At 44.3% G+C, this 19829-nt stretch overlaps 2 protein-coding genes and 2 non-coding genes across 7 annotated transcripts; all 4 read left to right on the top strand.

Annotated features, from left to right (window-relative positions):
• The first annotated feature begins 885 nt into the window (after positions 1 to 885).
• LOC128752242 (NACHT, LRR and PYD domains-containing protein 3-like) lies at positions 886 to 12285 on the top strand. Of its 4 annotated transcripts, XM_053853245.1 has the most exons (12): positions 886 to 1027; positions 1726 to 1808; positions 2422 to 2500; positions 2577 to 2717; positions 2799 to 2915; positions 4339 to 4481; positions 4546 to 6334; positions 7416 to 7592; positions 8316 to 8492; positions 10932 to 11108; positions 11207 to 11380; positions 11471 to 12285. In XM_053853245.1, the coding sequence occupies exons 2-12, from the start codon at positions 1769 to 1771 to the stop codon at positions 11538 to 11540; spliced, it is 3084 nt and encodes a 1027-aa protein (XP_053709220.1). In that variant the 5' UTR covers positions 886 to 1027; positions 1726 to 1768; the 3' UTR covers positions 11541 to 12285. The 4 variants fall into 4 exon arrangements, with proteins under 4 accessions (XP_053709220.1, XP_053709224.1, XP_053709223.1 ...); XM_053853249.1 differs by lacking the exon at positions 2422 to 2500 and having other exon boundaries at positions 979 to 1027; positions 2799 to 2836; XM_053853248.1 differs by lacking the exon at positions 2422 to 2500 and having other exon boundaries at positions 979 to 1027.
• A 256-nt stretch (positions 12286 to 12541) lies between these two features.
• On the top strand, positions 12542 to 12613 carry trnaa-agc (transfer RNA alanine (anticodon AGC)). The gene has a single exon. It is a non-coding gene; the product is annotated as a tRNA-Ala (tRNA).
• A 1766-nt stretch (positions 12614 to 14379) lies between these two features.
• trnaa-ugc (transfer RNA alanine (anticodon UGC)) lies at positions 14380 to 14451 on the top strand. The gene has a single exon. It is a non-coding gene; the product is annotated as a tRNA-Ala (tRNA).
• Positions 14452 to 15543: 1092 nt separating this feature from the next.
• LOC128752272 (gastrula zinc finger protein XlCGF26.1-like) lies at positions 15544 to 19574 on the top strand. The gene is made up of 2 exons (XM_053853329.1): positions 15544 to 15706; positions 17091 to 19574. Exons 1-2 carry the CDS (start codon positions 15688 to 15690, stop codon positions 18287 to 18289), a joined length of 1218 nt encoding a protein of 405 aa, XP_053709304.1. The 5' UTR covers positions 15544 to 15687; the 3' UTR covers positions 18290 to 19574.
• Positions 19575 to 19829: the final 255 nt, after the last annotated feature.

The raw sequence follows: 19829 nt of genomic DNA, 5'->3' as shown, positions 1-19829 counted from the left end.
TTCACAGACATGGGTCCAAAAAAAACAGAACTAGTGTTAAAAGGTACCTGCTCGAACAAAGCGTTATCGACTGAAATGGAAACAGTAAATGTGGTAATAAAGTGGGTCACAAAAGAATTAATCCCAAGGTTTTGGGCCAGACCCGAAAATGGAAGCCATTTTGCAATTCAAATAGGGCAACAAGTTGAGGAGTGACTGTGCAAACCTATCAGTGGAGAAACGATCTTTCAGGGTGAAGGCGATGCCTTAAAAGGGATAAACCAATAGCGAAGTCCGTTAGAGGGCTCTGCATGCACTCATACAACTGGAGTTACATCTAGGTAACTAGTGTTTCTTTGCAATGAAGCGCGTTTGGAGAAGTGCGTCTCAAGGCTTGGTTGAAAAAAAAAAAAAAAAAAAAAAAAATATATATATATATATATATATATATATGATGAAACTTCAGAAACTTCAGTATAGAAGAGCAGCAGACACCATACATCAGAAACACAGTGAATTACTTGAACTAACTCAGTGAAGTTACTCATGAGTGGAGAGGTGGTCGACGACCACGTTTTGTTGATTGTAGATGGAACGGAGGTCACCAGTGACAATCCGTTCAAAATCATTTTTTATTTTACAGCAAACACACACGGACATACACACGATTATGAAGGCAAGTTTCCAAACCATGAACAATCTCCCTTTTGTTACAACCGCACCATCTTCTGGTGAGACTAATAATATATATACCTGCATATACTGTATACACTGCCTGTTCAGTGAGTTTCACCTGGGCAGTCACACACTGAGAGATTATGACACACCTGTACTGTGCTACAAGGAAGTCTGAAAATATGTGGAACCAACTGGTCGGACCAGATTTTGATAGTCAAGTGACTCAAAATCAAAGCGATGAATAGTGTGATTCGGTCAGCAGTGAAACAGAGAATCGCCAGAGCTGACCTGCAGAGAGAATCCTTGCTGTCCTCCTCGTGTCTGGAGCTCCTGAGGGATCCTGCTACTCTTCCCTGTGGAATCACCGACTGTAAGACCCGTGTTGAATGGATGAATGAATGTTTACATTACATTGTTTCTGATACATTTTGCACATGGTAGAGCAGTCAACATCTGGTCTCCCATTGAGCAGATGGGTCAATGGATCATTGGGATCATTTCTTGCCCTTGTGTGAATGCTGGTATCTGTGTCATGTCCTTTCGTTGTTGTGTTGTGACTAACCCTCACTACTGACAGTTACTGGCAGCAGCTGACAGTAGTCTGACACTGTTGTTCTTTGTCTTTTTCATGATATCTGTTTCATCATATATTTGTTTGGTTTTTATGTGAAAAGAAAGCACTAAGCTACAAACTATAAAATAACAATGCTCAACATGTGACAGGGAAATACTACGAGTGGATGTTCAAGAGTTGTTCCACACTCGAGCTCTACCTGGGGCCTGACAATTCACTCTGTCCAGTAGGCTGCCTGCAGGGATCTTTAATGTCCACAGGTGTCAGTAATCGGTCACACAGTATCAACATCAGCACAGTGTGTCATTGAGTGGAAACACTTTTTGATGCCTCATTTACCCATCACTACCCTCACTAGTGTTGCTCAACACACAGAGTTTGGCCCTCACACTGATAAGACTCTCATATCAGTCCCCCCACATAGTCAGACACAAGTGTGTTAGTGGAATTCATGACAGTTCATCTGTTATTAACCAGTGTGTTTCTGTGAACAGGATCAGAAGGAGCTGAGCTCAGCTGGAAGATTCACCTCCAAACATGGACACAAGACCTCAGAGCAGAGGAGAACTGTTCACAGGTCAGCCACAGCAGAGTGTCAGTGGATGAATCAGGATTGTGGCGCGCACACACACACACACACACACACACACACACACACACACACACACACACACACACACACACACACACACACACACACACACACACACACTGTCTATGGTCTCATGTTTTGTGAGGACTTCTCATTGCCATAACCTTTTCCCCAGCTTCTCACCGTAAACCTGACCATCCAAAACACATGGCTCACCTGAACCAGGACTCTGAACCAGACTCAAACCCAGTTATAATGACCTAGTTATTTTGAAGCTCATATCCACACCACAGAAATCAGATGTTTGATATGAAGTCATGAAGAGTCAGGGGCTCAGCATGAAGTTGAGCTGAGACTGAGGTCAGTGAGGTCACAGAGAAGAAGCAGTGACTCTGATGAGCAGCAGATTCTTCCATCCACCATCAGACCCCACCATACTGACCTCCATGGAGAATGTTGACATCACATGTGAGGGACTCTTCTGTCCACGTCGTCTTTCTTCTCTCATGACTTTGTTCTGCTGCTGCTCTGAACCGACGACCGAAGTTGGCTTGTTGACAAGAAGCACCAGTGATGATGCTGTTGTGTTTGTGTGAAGGTGTGGATGGAGAGGAGGAAGCTCCTGCCTCTAAAGCCCCTCTGGGTGAGGACCATGACAGTCAGACCAGAGCTCAGAGGCGAGAAGAGCAGTTCTCCTGTCAGAGCTCCAAAAACTAGGAAATCATTTCCACACTGAAACTTCTGTGTGTTCAGATCAAAGTCACTCACATCAGACGCTGCTGGACGAGGACACAGACCTGGACCTGCTCCCAGCTGTCAGTCTCTGAAGAGTGACTGGTCTATGGGAAAATTTATTGACTTCAGTGGGGGACAGGAGCATCAGAGGAGGAGCAGGTGAGCAACGCTCAGAGGACATCTAATGGTCAGATGCTGAACAACAGGTGGAGGTGTTGATCAGAGTTGTGTCTCCATCAGGATCTCTGAGGAGGAACCAGAAGACTCTGAACTCTGTTGTGAGTCCCTGAAGAGTGACTGGTCTATGGGAAAATTTGTTGACTTCAGTGGAGGACAGGAGCATCAGAGGAGGAGCAGGTGAGAAACAGAGCAGGAGCAGCGCTTAGGGGACATCTAGTGGTCAAATGGCGAACAGCAGTTGGAGAGTGTCCAGCTCCTTCTGTCTCATACTGGGATGTCCAAACCGTTTTTAAAGGGCTGCAGTGGGTGCGGGGTTTTGATCCAAATATCCACCGTCAGTCTGGTGTAGCCTGACACCTGATTGGTTTAACTGCGTTAGCTTGATGGGTCGGAACAAAGACCTGCGCCCACTGCAGCCCTTTCTGGAACAGTTTGGACACCCCTAGTCTAATACAGCACTGTTCAGTGTGTCACTCTGCCCTACTCATGGAACCGTGCGATCTCAAAAATAAAGTATCTGCTCATATCTGCACATTCGTCTCTTCAGCTAAATCAGATTCTCTATGTCTTCGTGAACATTTCTGATTCATTCTGACTCATTATTTTGTAAACACAAAATGTGACGTTAGGAAACTCACAGGCGAAGAGATTTAAGTAACCAAAGGCACCAGGAAGAACACGGAAGGCACTGGAGACAGGAACCAAGTAGCTCATATACTCAAGTGCTCACTGGAGGACTGGTCTCAGCTGCTGGTGCCATCAGCTGTAGGAGGAGCGACAGGAGAACTGAGGCACAGGAATATGCAACAAGCCAGTTACAACAGAAAGAAACATGACAAATGCACACGTGACAGTAGTGTGAGCGTGGAACTCTGGAAAAGAGCCTGCTCTGAAGTTTGACCTAAAAGCTCAGGCTGTTGTCGACATCGAGCTTACATCCAGAGTGAGGTTAGGGCTACGCACTAGGTGAGAATGTTCTGAGCTACATGCGACTGGTCATGAAAGTGCGACGGAAGTGTCCTCAATGGGTTTTTATGTCATGAGTCGTGACACTGCAGCTGGACACTTCTCCATCTGAAGAGCAGCAGGTCTGTGGACCGAGGTTCTGACACTTCTGATGATGCACCGCACACCGTGTTTGTAATTCACACTGTCACAGAGTCAGACAGACAGAGTCAGAGACAGACGCCCTCCAAGACAAAGAACCAACAATCTCTCTCGTCCAGCTGCACATTTGAGTGAAAGGACTGTGTGAATGAATCTGAGTCGGTCTTGGTTTGTCTCCTTCGTCTGATGTTGGTTCCTCTGGTCCTAAAAGCTGGTGCAGATGGGTCAGGAGGATAGTCAAAGAAGATGAGAACAAGCAGGAAAGTGAGCAAATAAACAAGTGTTAACATGACTGAAGAGGGTGAAGAGTTTGGAATCCAATGTAGTCCATCAACTGTGAGCTGCACATGAGAGTCATGGAGTCTGGCTCTGAACACTGAGTCTTTTCACTGCCTCATTTGATGTTCTTCACAGAGAAGATAAGCAGCTCTCAGATGTTCTCAGTCTCCAGTGTGTCCAGCATCATCAGACAGAACTGTACTCCACACTTCAGGTTCCTGAGTCCAGATGAACAGAAGAATCTGGATGATGAGGAAGAGTTGAAATGTGAAGAGGAGCAGATCAGGAGCAGTAGAGAAGCTATCCTGCAGATGAGAAGCTTGAAGGAGGAGGAGCTTGCTGATGTTCCGTGGAGCAGTAAGAGGATTTGAACCTTCAACCTGCTGAATCTTCTGATCATGTGACTTTTCTTATCATTCAGGAAGTGCTGCTGGAGTGTGTGCAGGACGACTGAAGAGGAGCCTGCAGAAGAAGTTCCACAGTGTGTCTGAGGGGGTCGCTAAAGCAGGAAACTCTGCCCCACTGAATCAGATCTACACAGAGCTCTACATCACTGAGGGGGGCACAGACCAGGTCAACCAGGAGCACGAGGTCCGACAGATCGAAACAGCAACCAGGAACCAGACCAGACCAGGAACTACCATCAGACAAGAAGACCTCTTTAAAGCCTCACCTGAGAGAGAGGGACCCATCAGGAGCCTGCTGACGAAGGGCGTGGCTGGCATTGGGAAGACCCTCCTGACACAGAAGCTGACTCTGGACTGGGCTGAAGACAAAGCCCACCAGAACTTCCAGCTCATGTTTCCTTTCACATTCAGAGAGGTGAACCTGCTGAAAGAGAAGAAACTGAGTTTGGTGGAACTCGTTCATCTCTTCTTTCCTGAAACCAAAGACTCAGGACTCAGCAGCTTTGAAGGAGTCCAGGTTTTGTTCATCTTGGACGGTCTGGACGAGTGTCGACTCCCTCTGGACTTCAACAGTCGGGTCCTGACAAAGGCTACAGAGTCCACCTCAGTAGACGTCCTGCTGACCAACCTCATCAGGGGGAAGCTGCTTCCCTCAGCTCAGCTCTGGATCACCACACGACCTGCTGCAGCCAATCAGATCCCTCCTGAGTGTGTGGACATGGTGACAGAGGTCAGAGGGTTCACTGACCTCCAGAAGGAGGAGTACTTCAGGAAGAGGTTCAGAGATGAGGAGCAGACCACCATCATCTCTCATGTCAGGAGCTCACGAAGCCTCTACATCATGTGTCACATCCCCATCTTCTGCTGGATCACTGCCACAGTTTTGGAGGACATGTTGAAGAGCAGAGAGACCAGAGAGCTGCCCAAGACCCTCACTGAGATGTACATTCACTTCCTGGTGGTTCAGGCCAAAGTCAAGAAGCTCAAGTACCATGGAAGAGCTGGGACAGACACAGTTTGGGATCCTGAGAGCAGGAAGATGATTGAGTCTCTGGGAAAACTAGCTTTTGAGCAGCTGCAGAGGGGAAACTTGATCTTCTATGAATTGGACCTCACAGAGTGTGGCATCGACATCACAGCAGCTGCAGTTTACTCAGGAGTCTTCACACAGATCTTCAGAGAGGAGAGAGGACTGTACCAGGACAAGGTCTACTGCTTCATCCACCTGACTCTTCAGGAGTTTCTGGCTGCTCTTCATGTGCACCTGAAGTTCTTCAACTCTGGAGTCAACCTGCTCCATTCACAGCAACCAAACAAACTGTCAAAAATCTTTGGACGTCATATAAAACCATTTTACCAGAGAGCAATAAATGAAGCTGTAGAAAGTCCAAATGGACATCTGGACTTGTTCCTGCGCTTCCTTCTGGGTCTTTCTCTGCAGACCAACCAGAGTCTCCTTCCAGGTTTGTTGACACAGACAGGAAGTAGCTCCTGGACCCATCAGGACACAGCAAAGCTCATCAAGAAGAAGATAAGGGAGAAAGTGTCTCCAGAGAGAATCATCAATCTGTTCCACTGTCTAAGTGAAGTGAAGGACACTTCTCTAGTGGAGGAGGTCCAACAGCAGCTGAGATCAGGAGCTCTATCCACAGATCAACTGTCTCCTGCTCAATGGTCCACCCTGGCCTTCATTTTACTGTCTGCAGAGGAAGATCTGGACGTGTTTGACCTGAGGAAATATGCGGCTTCAGAGGAGGCTCTTGAGAGGCTGCTGCCGGTGGTGCAAGCTTCAAAGAAAGTTCTGTAAGTGGATCAAACACTGAAACCTGAAACATCTTTGATGATCCGTACTAGGACTGTTGCAATACACCACTATTGACGATCATCGCGATATTAAAAAAATGAATTTTCAATGTCGTGTAAACGGCGCCATCTCCAACTGAAGCCCACATCTGGAACTAGCTACTTTGGAGCGCAGGGCTCCATAGAGGGAAAGTGAAGTGCTGACTCCTGGCGTCACGTAACTGCGGGAACTGGTGCCTGGCATCGTGAGCCTCGATTCTCTCCTCAAAGTTTGATTTCCTCATCCATGCTCAGCTTCTGAACACTGCTCGTGGTTATCAGCGCAAAGCGGGGAGTGAAGGTGCTTTTGAATGACAGAGAGGCAGATGCCGATATCCCTTCTACTGCCTCATTTCTCCATCCTCCCACAACTTCCCACTCAGACAGTCAGGGAAGTGATTGATGCACAGCGTTTGGTTCAGGAGTCACAGACGAGCGCTGCTCTCACACTCCAGAGTGGAGCCACTCCGTTTCAACCCAAAGCTTCGTAGCAAGTTCATGCTGCTTCCAGGTTCTGACTGTTGAGTTTAAACAGAGGAGCCCACCAGCGTTCCGTCTCCCTCCACAGCTGACTCCCAGTCCTGCAGCAGTTTGAAACAACAATGAGCTCCCAGAGAGTCAAGAGGTGCAGGGGAGAGGATCAGACTCTGACAGTCCTCACTAGGAGACGCTGGCATCCTGGTGCACGCGCACTGTGTTCCACTCCAAAACATTGCTGATAGGGACCTTTGAAAGGAGGGGAAATCCAACCTTGGCATTCAGCAACCTGAAGACTTCAGAGAGCAGAGAGAGAGAGTCGTATGAGCAGCCAAAGTGACTGTTCCAGTCAGGTCTTCATTTTCAAACCCCAGTGATGATAGTATTGGAGATGAGAGGGTTTTCTTTCCTTTGGGAACTGGAGAGAAAACACACATCAAGTTCCAGATGAATTTCTCTGACTGCACCATGGTTATTTACATTTTGCCAAGCACAAATCTGACATGGTTACAGCCCTAATGTGAATTGAACATGGATGTTTGGTTTCCTTCTTCATTTTATTCAGACTCAACTTCTGTGGACTGTCAGAGAGAAGTGGTTCCCTTCTGTCCTCAGTCCTCAGCTCTCCGTCCTCTAGTCTGACACAACTGGACCTGAGCAACAACAGGCACCTTCAGGATGCAGGAGTGGAGCTGCTGTGTGCTGGGCTGAAGAGTCCACGCTGTCACCTGGAGACTCTCAGGTCAGAACACATCATCTGCCCAACTTCAGAGCTGAAATGTGAAAGTCAGAGGTGGAGACTTCAGTTTTAGAGAGTCACAGTTTCCTCATCAGTTTTCTCTTCAATGAAGCAGCTGATTCTCAGTGGCATCAGTCTTCAGCAGGTTCCTCCTGTAGTGTGTTTGAGCTTCTATAGTAGAACCAAGAAATGCTCCGACCTTCTCTTTCTCCAGATGGAGTTTGTTGATGAAGTGAAACTTTTCCCTCTTTGTTTTGATCTGCAGGACAGAATAGAAATTATGTTTGAGTTGAAGCCTGGAGACACTTTTGGAGAGGAAGTAGACAACCATGAGCTTCATCTGCTGAAGTGACATCTTGATCTACTTTCACCTCGGAAACTGAATTTTGAAAAACATTTCCTGTTCCGCTTTATCTTGAGGACCAAGTCAAAGCACATGGACACATTCACTTCACTTCCAAACATCAGCATGAATCAATGACTCAGTAGTTGGTATGAAAGTCTGCTCTTCTAAGAAAAAAACTATGCTGCACTGTATTGGAGGGTGGTGATATAACAACCCCAACACTTGAGTCACTTGTTCATCATTATTGTGTTGTCGACTTTCTGTTTCATTAACTTAATCCTGAGTCATAGAAAAGTACTTCAAAAATTTCAACCATGATGTTCAGTGTATCCTCAAGTCAAAATAGAGGATTGAAAAAGTCTCACTCGTCTCTTTCGCAGACTCAGCTTCTGTGGACTGTCAGAGAGAAGTGGTTCCCTTCTGTCCTCAGTCCTCAGCTCTCCGTCCTCTAGTCTGACACAACTGGACCTGAGCGACAACTATTACCTTCAGGATCCAGGAGTGGAGCTGCTGTCTGCTGGACTGACGAGTCCACGCTGTCACCTGGAGACTCTCAGGTCAGGACACATGGGCTCCTCTCTTCAGTTCTGCTCCACTGCTGGTCGGTTCTTCTGCTCTCATGGTTTTCTAGAACAACTATTTTACAGCAGGAATCAAGGCAGATAGAACAATGATTCTTTTTCTGATGGCTGGAGAGGAACCAGACAAGTGTGCCTTCTCAGAACTCTTGTTTCCTGATCAATGAATCAGCTGACTCAGCAGAGAGTTAAAGGGGCCCTAAGACGCTGTGTGTTCAGTTCTCCACAGTGTGAGCCAGATGGTGCGTCATATCATCATATACTGAACTGTGAAAGAACCATGTTCATTCATTTCTGAGAAATTCACTTCTAAAAACACAAACGTGACGTCAACACCAAACAGTCTGTTTCAGGTTTTCCTTTTGCCCTCAGATCTGATGGTGTAACTCGAAGTGATGTCACAAAGCTTGTTCATGAAACCACAAAGCATAATGTTTGTGATGACACTCTGCACTGTAAACAGTGTCACTGACGGGACTTTGAGAAGCCACTACTGAACTGGCTTCAGTCTTGAGAGATGAGGAAGTGGGTGTTTGGCTGTGAGCTGTCTGTCTCTCCTCAAGACCTGCTACAAAGGTTCAGTGGATTCAGTTGGTTCTGCAGGACTGCAGTTGCAGGACTCTCTCTATGTAGCAAACATTACGCTGCTACACTGCTGCTCTGACTGGATGCCACTCCATTCAGGAGCTATTCCAACCACTGGTCCTGGATGTAATGCAGCTGTGACCGGATGGAAATTGGACTGCTGTAGGTGACAGAAGACAGAGAAGGAGTGGGGAGGCGTGCCAATAGACAGAGGAAGAAGAGGAAAGACAAGAGAATAGGACTCTGAATGTGAGAATTATGACAGGGAAAGATAGAGAGTTGGCTGACATGATGCAGAGGAGGGAGGTGGATATTTTATGTGTTCAGGAGACCAAGTGGAAAGGTGGCAAGGCTAGAAGCTTAGGAGCAGGGTTTCAACTGTTTTATCAAGGTGTAGATGGCTAGAGGAATGGGGTGGGAGTCATCTTGAAGGAGGAGTTCGTCAGGAATGTTCAAGAAGTGAAAAGAGTATCAGACAGAGTTATTTGCCTCAAGTTAGAAATTAAAGATTCAACGTAGTTAGTGCTCATGCCTCACAGGTGGGATGTGACCTTGAGGAGAAGGAAACCTCCTGGAGTGAATTAGATGAACTGCAGGAGAGTATTCCCAGAGGTGAGAGAGGGGTCATTGGGGCAGACTTCAATGGACATGTTGGTGCAGGAAACAGAGGTGACGAGGAAGTGATGGACAACTGAACAACTATAGCTGAGGTGATCAAGGAGAGTCCTTGGTGTGTCATCTGGGAGAAAAGTGGATAAGGAGACTTGGTGGTGGAACGAAGAAGTGCAGGAGTGTGTACAAAGGAAGAGGTTAGCTAAGAAAAAGTGGTATGTTGAAAGAACAGAAGAGAGTAGACAGGAGTACAGGGAGGCCCAGCAAAAGAGAAAGCTAGTGGTGTCAATGGCCAAACAGAAGGCCTACGAGGACTTGTATGCCAGGTTGGACAGTAAGGAGGGTGAGAGAGATTTGTACAAGATATCAAGGCAGAGAGATAGAGATGGGAAGGATGTGCAGCAAGGATAGAGAGGGAAATGTTTTGACTGATAACAGAACTGTGTTGCTGAGATGGAAAGAGTACTTTGAACGGCTGATGAATGAGGAAAATGAGAGAGAACAAAGAGTAGGAGTGGCCATCGTAGATCAGGACGTAGCAAAGATTGAAGTGAAGTGAGAAGGGCATTGAAGAGGATGAAGAGTGGAAAGGCAGTGGGTCCTGATGATATACCTGTGGGGGACACGGAATGTTTAGGAGAGGTGGCAGTAGCCTTTTTTGGCTAGAACATTTAACAAGGTCTTTGAGAGTGAGAGGATTCCTGAGGAATGGAGGAGAGGTGTGCTGGTGCCGATCTTCAAGAACAAAGGAGACGTCCAGTGTTGTGGCAACTACAGAGGGATAAAGTTGATGAGCCATACGATGAAGTTGTGGGAAAGAGTAGTGGAAAGTAGACTAAGGGCGGAAGTTAGCATATGTGAGAACACTTTGGCTTCATGCCGAAAAAGAGCACCACAGGTGCAGTATTTGCTTTGAGTATGTTCATGGAGAAGTACAGAGAAGGTCAGAAGGAGCTCCATTGTGTCTTTGTGGACCTTTTTTCACATCATGTACACAAAATGTCTAATTTTGATCACAAATTCATAGTCAATCCGTGTGATCGGTAGCAAAAATGTGTCCCTGCCTAGGTAGCGTTCTCGCTAAAAGCCTGCCACAATAATGTGATGATGGTCTTCTGAATAGAAAGAGTTCAGTTTGTCCTCAAATCAACTCTTTAAAGTCTTGTCAAAATAGAGGATTTAAAAAGGTTCACTTGTTGATAACACTCGTCTCTTTCACAGGCTGAGCTGCTGTGGACTGTCAGAGAGAAGTGGTTCCCTTCTGTCCTCAGTCCTCAGCTCTCCGTCCTCTAGTCTGACACAACTGGACTTGAGTGAGAACTACGACCTGAGGGATCCAGGAGTGGAGCTGCTGTCTGCTGGACTGAAGAGTCCAAACTGTCACCTGGAGACTCTCAGGTCAGAACACATCATCTCCTCCCTTCAGTTCTGCTCCACAACTGGACGGTTCTTCTGCTCTCATGGTTTTCTAAAACACTGTTTCTTCTTCATTACAGGCTGAGACGGTGTAGGATCTCAGAGAGAGGCTGTGCCTCTCTGGCCTCAGCTCTGACCTCTAACCCCTCCCACCTGAGAGAGCTGGACCTGAGCCGCAATCATCCAGGAGGACCAGGACTGGAGCTGCTGTCTGCTGGACTGGAGAGTCCAGACTGGAGGCTGCAGACTCTCAGGTATGGACAGAGCAGCAGAGCTCACTGACTGAGCTCCAGAGAGCTTCAGACTGATCATGCTCTCATTCTTCTCCCTCTTTCTTCCTCCAGGCTCGACGACTGTGGACCAGAGTGGTTAAAGAAGCCGAAAGCCTTGTTCCTGGATCCTGAGCTTCTCTGATGCTGCTGAAGAGAAAGCATGTCACCATCAGGAGCTCACAAGTCTCTCACAGTGCTTGATGAACTTTGACCTTCTTCTCTTTCATTTGTCAAGACTGACTCCGAGTCTCAGCAGACACTCTGGTCATCATGAAGAGATCTGAACATTTTTCTCTACTTTTTTGGCGTCTTTCATGACTTGAACCCCGATACGATGGGGTTCAACAGATCCAAGAGGAATATCATAACAATGACGTTACAATTTTAGAAGAAGAAACAAAACTTCAGTCTAATAACTACAAGCAGACGTGTGAATGGTACAATACAACCATCACATTCTACATTGCCTTGTCTTTCTGTCTGTCTGTCTGACAACATCCTGCTATTTGGAGCAGGGAGCTGTGCTTCTGCATCATCTATCATCTTCCCTGCCAGGAAGTGCTCCACATCTCTCATTGCTGTGTGAAACAAATTAGAAATGAGGAACTTTGCACAATCTATTGAAGGTCTGGTACCACAAACCTGTTGCATCCAGAGTCCATTCCTTCTTCCAAGGTTCCAGCATCATCACGGAACTTGATAAACCAGTGTGATATTTCAGAGGAGGTCGAGCATCTGAACACACTAACTGCTCCATCTCAAATATTTGGACATGTGACAGTGATCCTGCTCACGGTTTCGTTGTCAAAGGCAGATGCTAATTCCTGGATGATGTCTGCAGCAAAAATACTGGTGTCCCTATAACTCTTGTTCACAAAAACATTAAATAAAGAATACAGATATATGTTCCTTTGGAGTGTCTGGTGTCATGCTTTTAATTCCATGAGTCAATATTGATCTATAGAACAGTGTTATACAATTGGGAAGAGGAGCAACTCCAACATGCTGTTTGTGCCAAATTGGTGCAGTGACTTGGAGGATCATCATGTCACCGTGACACTGTCTTGCACCATCCACCTTCTATATACTCCTGATCCACATTGGTCCTTGTTTCTAGTCAGTGAGGACCAAACCTGTTCACAAGGGGATGTAGCTCAGTGGTAGAGCGCATGCTTAGCATGTATGAGGTCTTGGGTTCGATCCCCAGCATCTCCACTTTAGACTGTCTTCAAGATGCAATTGATCTTCTTTGTTGACTCTGTGAGTTCAGCACGATCAATAATCTAGTCCAGTCCTGGTTTCAGTGATTCTAAGGAGCTAATGAATGAGAACATCGTATCGTTTCTAATGTGTTCAGATAATACTTATATAACATCTTTCACAACAGTGATCACAATGTGCTTCACAGACAGACAGACCAGAATTTAGAAAGTAACATGCTAGTAATAGAGTCGACTATTGCACATATATAATGAGTCCAGAGGTAGTCAGCTCATGTCTCTGTGACAAAGGTGTTCAGACTATGGTACATAAAGACACGCCTATTGAAGTGAGTGCAGAGTGCAACTGAGAGTTAGGTGGCAGATTGGGTTGTGTTTGCTCTCTCTCCTCCAGATTGAAGTCCAGACTGAGGGACAACTAGCAGAGACCCACCTGAGCATCTGAGGGTCCTGGCTGACTTGTAGGGGGTCAGCAGTTCCACAGTGTAGTCGGGGTCCAAAACAGACTTTAAAAGTGGGTTGTGTCAGGGGGTCTCAAGTTTGAGCTTCGAATCTATTCGCAGCTCTTCACAGATGATGCGGTCCCGTTGGCGTCATAAAACAGTGACCTCCAGCTCACACTAATCACATTTAAGTTTGTGTTTCTTGTTCTTCATTCTTAGTCTGTGAAATGTTCTACAGTGAAGAAACACCTCTTTTTCTGTCATGTCACATTCAGATCCTGAAAACACAGCTCCAAATAGTTGTGTCCATGTTTTCTTGGTCTTTGGTCCCAGAACACAACAGGAGTCTGAGAGCTGGCCAGACTACTCTGACAACAAACATGTTTTGTCCAGAATCATCGACAAGAAGTGACCACAGTTGATCTGCAGAAAGAGTCCTCGTCCTCTTCCATCTGTCAGGAGCTGCTGAAGGATCCTATCCTCTCTTCACTATGGAGACAACTACTGTTAGATGTGTATTGAAGGTTTGTGGGACGGTGGAGAAGAGAGGAACATCTACAGGTGTCCTCAGTGCAGACAGAGCTTTAGGGAAACCTTCAAACCAGATCTCATCCACACATGTGTCTTGCTGTTTTATTCGCAGCATCACTCAGCTGACCACCTCTCCTCATTCATGGTGTTTTCATTGTAGCTGAACAGATCTATTCCGACTACTTTTTTTCTGATTTTTGTTGGATTTATATATTTGTCTCTTGCAGTGCTGCATTCAACAATGAATGTGAACACTGCGTGATTAACAAAAACATGTTGGCCACAACAAATAGTGATATCATGTGACCTTTTGAGCTCAATAAAGTCTGCATAAACAAGGCAGAGTGGAGGTTGAACCCAGGACCTCATTCATGCTAAGCATGCTCTCTGCCACTGAGCTAGATCCCCTGAGTAGAAAGCAACCATATCGATCTGTAGTTGGTACTGATGTGGTGCATCCAATTGATCCAAAATAAAGATTGAAAAAATAATGATTTGTGTTCAATACTGGTTAACTATTCATGAGTTCTGCACAATGGAGGCTCAATGAGAACATTTCACCTCCACGAGGTGTGGGGTGCGACTGGCAAACAAAACACTCACAAAACAATCCCAAAGATATGTTTCTTCTCTCTGTCTCCAACTGCAACATCCCATCTCTTTGTGTCTTCATCGACTGAGCTCCATTCCCTCATAGTTTGGTTCCTCTTTCAATCCTTGCAGCATTCACCACCTGCGCCAACTTCCGGATGCACATTCATCGTTGTTTCCACTCAGCTGGAGACAAGGGGATGTAGTTCATTGGTAGAGCGCATGCTTTGCATGTATGAGTTCCTGGGTTCAATCCCCAGCATCACCACTGTTTTTCTTATGCAAAGGCTTTGTCACACAGGCGGAAATATAAGGAAGCAACTCTGAAAGACAGCTCTCGTGGTGAGGTGATCATTTGGTGCAGGGGTGTGAAACTGAATCCCAGGCTTTTGTGACTTACAAGCTTGTAGCGTGTCTAGCATGTCCTGATCGGTTGGACCAAAAACCTGTATCCACATGGCCCTTTAGGGATTTATTTTGACACCTGTGATTTAGTGTAGTGAACAGGAGACAAAGGTTTTACAATGTGAATTTTCATGTGCCTATTACGATTCCATTTTACAGTAGAATGGTGTCCACACTGAGAGCAGATGAAAGGTTTTTCACAGGCATGAGTTCTCATGTGATTCTTTCGGCTTTCTTTCTGGGCAAAACATTTTCCACACAGAGAGCAGATGAACGGTTTCTCTCCAGTGTGAATTCTCACGTGATATTTCAGATAACTAATCCTTTGAAAAACAACAGCTTCAACGAATATAATCGAATTTCTAGTGATGTCAAATTGTCATGAAAACAAACTCAACAATAATCATAAAAACAACAACAAAAATGAATACCAGGATTTGGTGAACGTCCGTGCCAGACCACGGCATCGATCACAGAGTCATCGATGGAAACGTGGGCAAAACCCTTGCATTCTACTTTTCATCTCCAGCTTTTTGTTACACATATAACAAAAATCGATATATAGCTGGCAGACGATAATGGACTGACTGAATTCAGTACTAGTTCCATAAATGAATATACTGCGCACCTTTCATTGGACTGTGCATGTTCATTATCGGATTTAATGCAATTCACTAGTGTTTCTTTGAGTTTTTCCGAAATAGAATCTAACAAGAATAGTTAAATTCCATGAACATTTAATGAACGCTCTGTTGAGTCAGTGTATAGGTAGAATTTAAGTTGCAATATATGTTTACACCACTTGGGAGAGCTGTTTAATCGCTGTTGTAGGGCGCGTAACTTCTGAGTTTGAAACGTGTTTGAAGAGCTGCTCGAGCTGCGGTTTCAATTCCGGGTGGTAAGTGAACCGGATGTTTCCGCCCACTACTCCATTTTCTTCTCTCCAGAACTCTGAATCAGCTACGTATTCTTTGTTCGTGGATCCTCAGGTGGATGACATTTTCTTCTTAGTCTGAAAGAGTTCTTCAAGCTGATACGTTTCCACGACACTTTCCTCTGCGGTGAGCGGGAGACGGACCGACAGAGAGTCTTGCTGGAGATGGAGACGGAGAGAGCAGGTACACACAACACTCAGTTCCCCGCTACAGTAAAAACTGTATTTACTTGTATTTCACCAGTGTAAAGCAGGACTTGTAAAGGGCTTTAGGAAGACACACCGGTTTAGTCGCTCGTCATCACATTTTAAAGAACTGAACTCAGAAGAACAAGGACGTGAGTGGTCAATTTTTGCATTTATCTTGCGGAGACACTAGTTTCCTGCGCCAGTGGACTTTTGAACGCAAGTTATATTTTCTTTTCCCACCAAAAACCTGGTTATTGACTGTGTTGGTGTGTGGCTCTCATCACACTGTCGTCACACTGATCCCCTTAAGGAAACAATAGCTAACAAAAGCTTTGCACAATAAACACGGGCATGTAGCATCACAGAGCATCTCATTGATAAATAAATAATAAATGAATAAATCACAACTCAGTCAAATAAAATGCAATTTTTCTGATTCATTTTTAAAAATATATTTATGTTTCATTCATCTGACAGCTCACACCCTTTTCGACAAAACTATACATCTCTCTTTATGCTCCATAAGGTATGTGTATACTTGGAAGCTGTGAAACAGACACGGATATCTTCTCACCAAACGTGATAGTTTTTTATGTTCAAATGACTTTTGAGATGTTTAAGGAGAAACTTGTTGATGCACTTTGTGAAGCGCATAAGTGGATTTGCCATCATTTCTAATTTTGAATACAAGGATGGAAATGAATGCTTTTTAAACAAAAACAAAAAAATCTGCTTCATCGATTAAGTTCATTGAAACACGTGAGTTTTACAACACATCAAGTTAGATGACCACCCTCTCTCGGGTGTCATTTACTCAGAGATGGAAACGACTTCATTCACCACCATTTTCATTTGGTTTCATTGTTTGTTTGCTACCTGAATCTGACACTAGAGTCCACAGTGGGTACTTTTATACATACAGTGATGGAAGACAGCTGCTTGGTCTGAGTAGTCTGCTAGAGCTTCACCAAATGTGTCAGAAAAAGTTCTTCAGTCCTTCTGACAGATTATTTGCTACATTTTGCAAGCTTTTTTCTCTTTCAGAGGTTTATAAAATGTGACTGTCTAAACTAAGAGGATTCACATCATATACACAGAAGTGCCCCATAACTGCATTTTGTCAACAAATTGATAGTCAATCGACTTGATCGATGATTAGCTACAAAATTCCTCATCAAAGCATCGCTACTGAGAAGTAGTGTTGTGCCACTCTGTGGTCCAATTGCTTTTAAACAATAACAACAATTGGGCTGATACTTATAAGTCTAGAAGTCTATAAGTCTAGAAATAATCCTCAGTGTAATATGTACTAAATGTCATTTAGTTAGATTGATTGTGAGTGGAGTCTTTAATGGTGTTCTTTAATTTATTTAATACAGGAGCAGATGGAGATGACACGAGTGGCTCAGAACCAGCTGTTGTCTTTGGTACACCTCTCCATCCTGATCACCAGAGGTCACTGTCTTCTGAATCTGACTGGAGAGAAACTAGCCACACACAGTCAGATTCCAACTCTGTTGAGAATCCAAACGTTGATATTAAAGAGGAGACAGATGATGCTGATGACAAATCCCTAATCTGTGCTAGATGTGGGAGGATATGCTCTTCAAAGGCTGGACTGACTCAACACAGCAAAACCTGCGGCCGTGGACCTTTGACTTGTTTGCTTTGTGGGAATCATTTTGAGACAAGACAGAATCTGAGGAACCACATGAGGATTCACTCTCAAGAAAAACCTTTCATTTGCTCCCAGTGTGGAAAATGTTTTTCACAGAAAAGCACCATGAATATTCACATGAGAGTTCACACTGGAGAAAAACCTTTCAACTGCTCTCACTGTGGAAAATCTTTTTCACTGAAATATCACCTGAGGACGCACATGAGAATGCATACTGGAGAAAAACCTTTCATCTGCTCCCAATGTGGAAAATGTTTCTCACTGAAAGATGCTCTGAATGCTCACATGAGGATTCACACTGGTGAAAAACCTTTTATCTGCTGTCACTGTGGTGTATGTTTTGCGCGGCGATACAGTCTTGTGCATCATATGAGAGTACACAATGAAGGAAAACCTTTTACCTGCACCCAGTGCGGTAAAAGTTTTTCACACAAAGGCACCCTAAATAGTCACATGAGAGTTCACACTGGAGAAAAACCCTTCATCTGCTCCCAGTGTGGAAAAAGTTTTACACTGAGAAGCTCCATGAATAATCATATGATGGTTCACACTGGAGAAAAGCCTTTCATCTGCTTCCAATGTGGAAAATGTTTTTCAATGAAAGGTAACCTGAAGACACACATGAGAATTCACACTGGAGAAAAACCTTTCATCTGCTCCATTTGTGGAAAAGGTTTTTCCCAGAATAGCGACCTGACTACACACATGAGAGTTCACACAGAAGAAAAACCTTTTATCTGCTCCCTATGTGGAAAAGGTTTTTCACATAAAGGCGCTCTAAAGGATCACATAAGGGTTCACACTGGTGAAAAACCTTTCAACTGTTCTCAGTGTGGGCAATGTTTTTCTTTAAAAGGAAACATGAATAGACACATGAAAACTCACATTGAAAAAGAATGAAGTTAAAATGTCACTTGAAGAATCATGTAAGTGTGTTAAATGTTGATTATTCTGACCAAGGAGAAAGCATTCTTGTGTGTTGTTGCTGATTTTCAGTCAACTACTCCAAACACACAAAGTGACTTTTTCAATTCACAGAAATATATAAATACATGTAGTTTAATCAAATCGAATTCTTTGTGATGGACTCTCTTGAAGTTTCACAGTAATACTGCAGAGCAAGCATGGATACCAACAAGAATTGACATGGAATTCCCGCAAGTAATGGTATGATGTGACTATTTTTTTGTTGAGATAAAGAAACTTGATTCTAAAATGATATCCGGTTGTCACTGAAGACCCAACAAATGTTTTGAGTTTTTTTTTTTTTTTTTTTACAACTTAATTCTTCTTCAAAAGAGTATTATCAGAAGCTGTGCTTTTGACCCCCAAGAACAAGTGGTTTGAAGGGTTTACGCATTTATTTTTTTCTTTATTGGCTCATTCTATGGATTTCATGCTGACAGTAGCACTATGTTTATTCAAGCAGCATCACTAATTTTCAAATCACCTTTTGTGTTGGTTCTCATAGGTTTGATGTTAAATAGCCATGACACAGTGTTCTCCCTAATGATTCTTTCAATGGCGCTCTTCACTTAACAATGTTGCCTTTGCGATCAACCAGGAGGAAATGAGTCTTCACTGCGGCCGACACATGACCACCCGACTGCTTGTCAGTTTTGGGCCAGACACAGAACTTCTATGTGAAGCCTTGTTGACACGGAGACGAGAGCTGTGTATTGGCAGGGGTCTTGCATTGTGATACAGGAGTAGTGATACGGTACATTGCTATATGTTGTCGAAAGAGCCATCATTTTAAAATCAGATAATGCAGTTCAACATCATGTGTGTATTGTGATGACGTCAGTCCAGTTATATTTTCAATTAAATTTTGCACTGAGGCATGAATCCCTCTCTTGAACAACAAAATAACTGTGCAAAAAGAGCAGCAGCATATCCAAGTGTCTATGTATTAAATCTTCTTCTTCTTAAGTTCTTGCAGACTTAAATTATCAAGACAATATCATGCCTCCAAGTAATGCGATATTTATGCATTTTCTTATTCTCATATTTTCTTCCTAAATGTCTGAAGATATGCGATATGACAACATTAAATCACGAGTTACAGATCTATGATGATGCGCTGTCTCTCACTTGCATAGAGAATTGCACACCTGCCACTCAGCCGGTCAGAAGGTCAAAGAGATGTTTCTGAACCTGATGTGCCTCTAACTCGACCTGAACCTTCACGGCAGAATGTCACTCCCTCTAAAAGAGGGAACTTCAGTTACTTGAGTCTCTGTTCTCATTTGAGCCTTTTCACTGAGCTCATTGGTGTTGTACTTCAATCCTGTTCAATTCATGTTGCCAGAGCTCTTGTCATTGATGTTTTGGTGTTTCTTTTTTTTCTTTCAGTGATTCAATTGGATTACATTGAGTGTAAACTTTTGTATTTGTCTGAAAGCTGTCTTTCACACTTCCTGATATTTCGGTGAACACA

Source organism: Synchiropus splendidus, chromosome 1 (genome assembly GCF_027744825.2).
Source record: "Synchiropus splendidus isolate RoL2022-P1 chromosome 1, RoL_Sspl_1.0, whole genome shotgun sequence".
In the NCBI taxonomy this organism is placed as follows: Eukaryota; Metazoa; Chordata; class Actinopteri; order Syngnathiformes; family Callionymidae; genus Synchiropus; species Synchiropus splendidus.
Note: the sequence above shows the minus strand (reverse complement) of the source record. Positions and strands in the feature narration are given on the sequence as shown.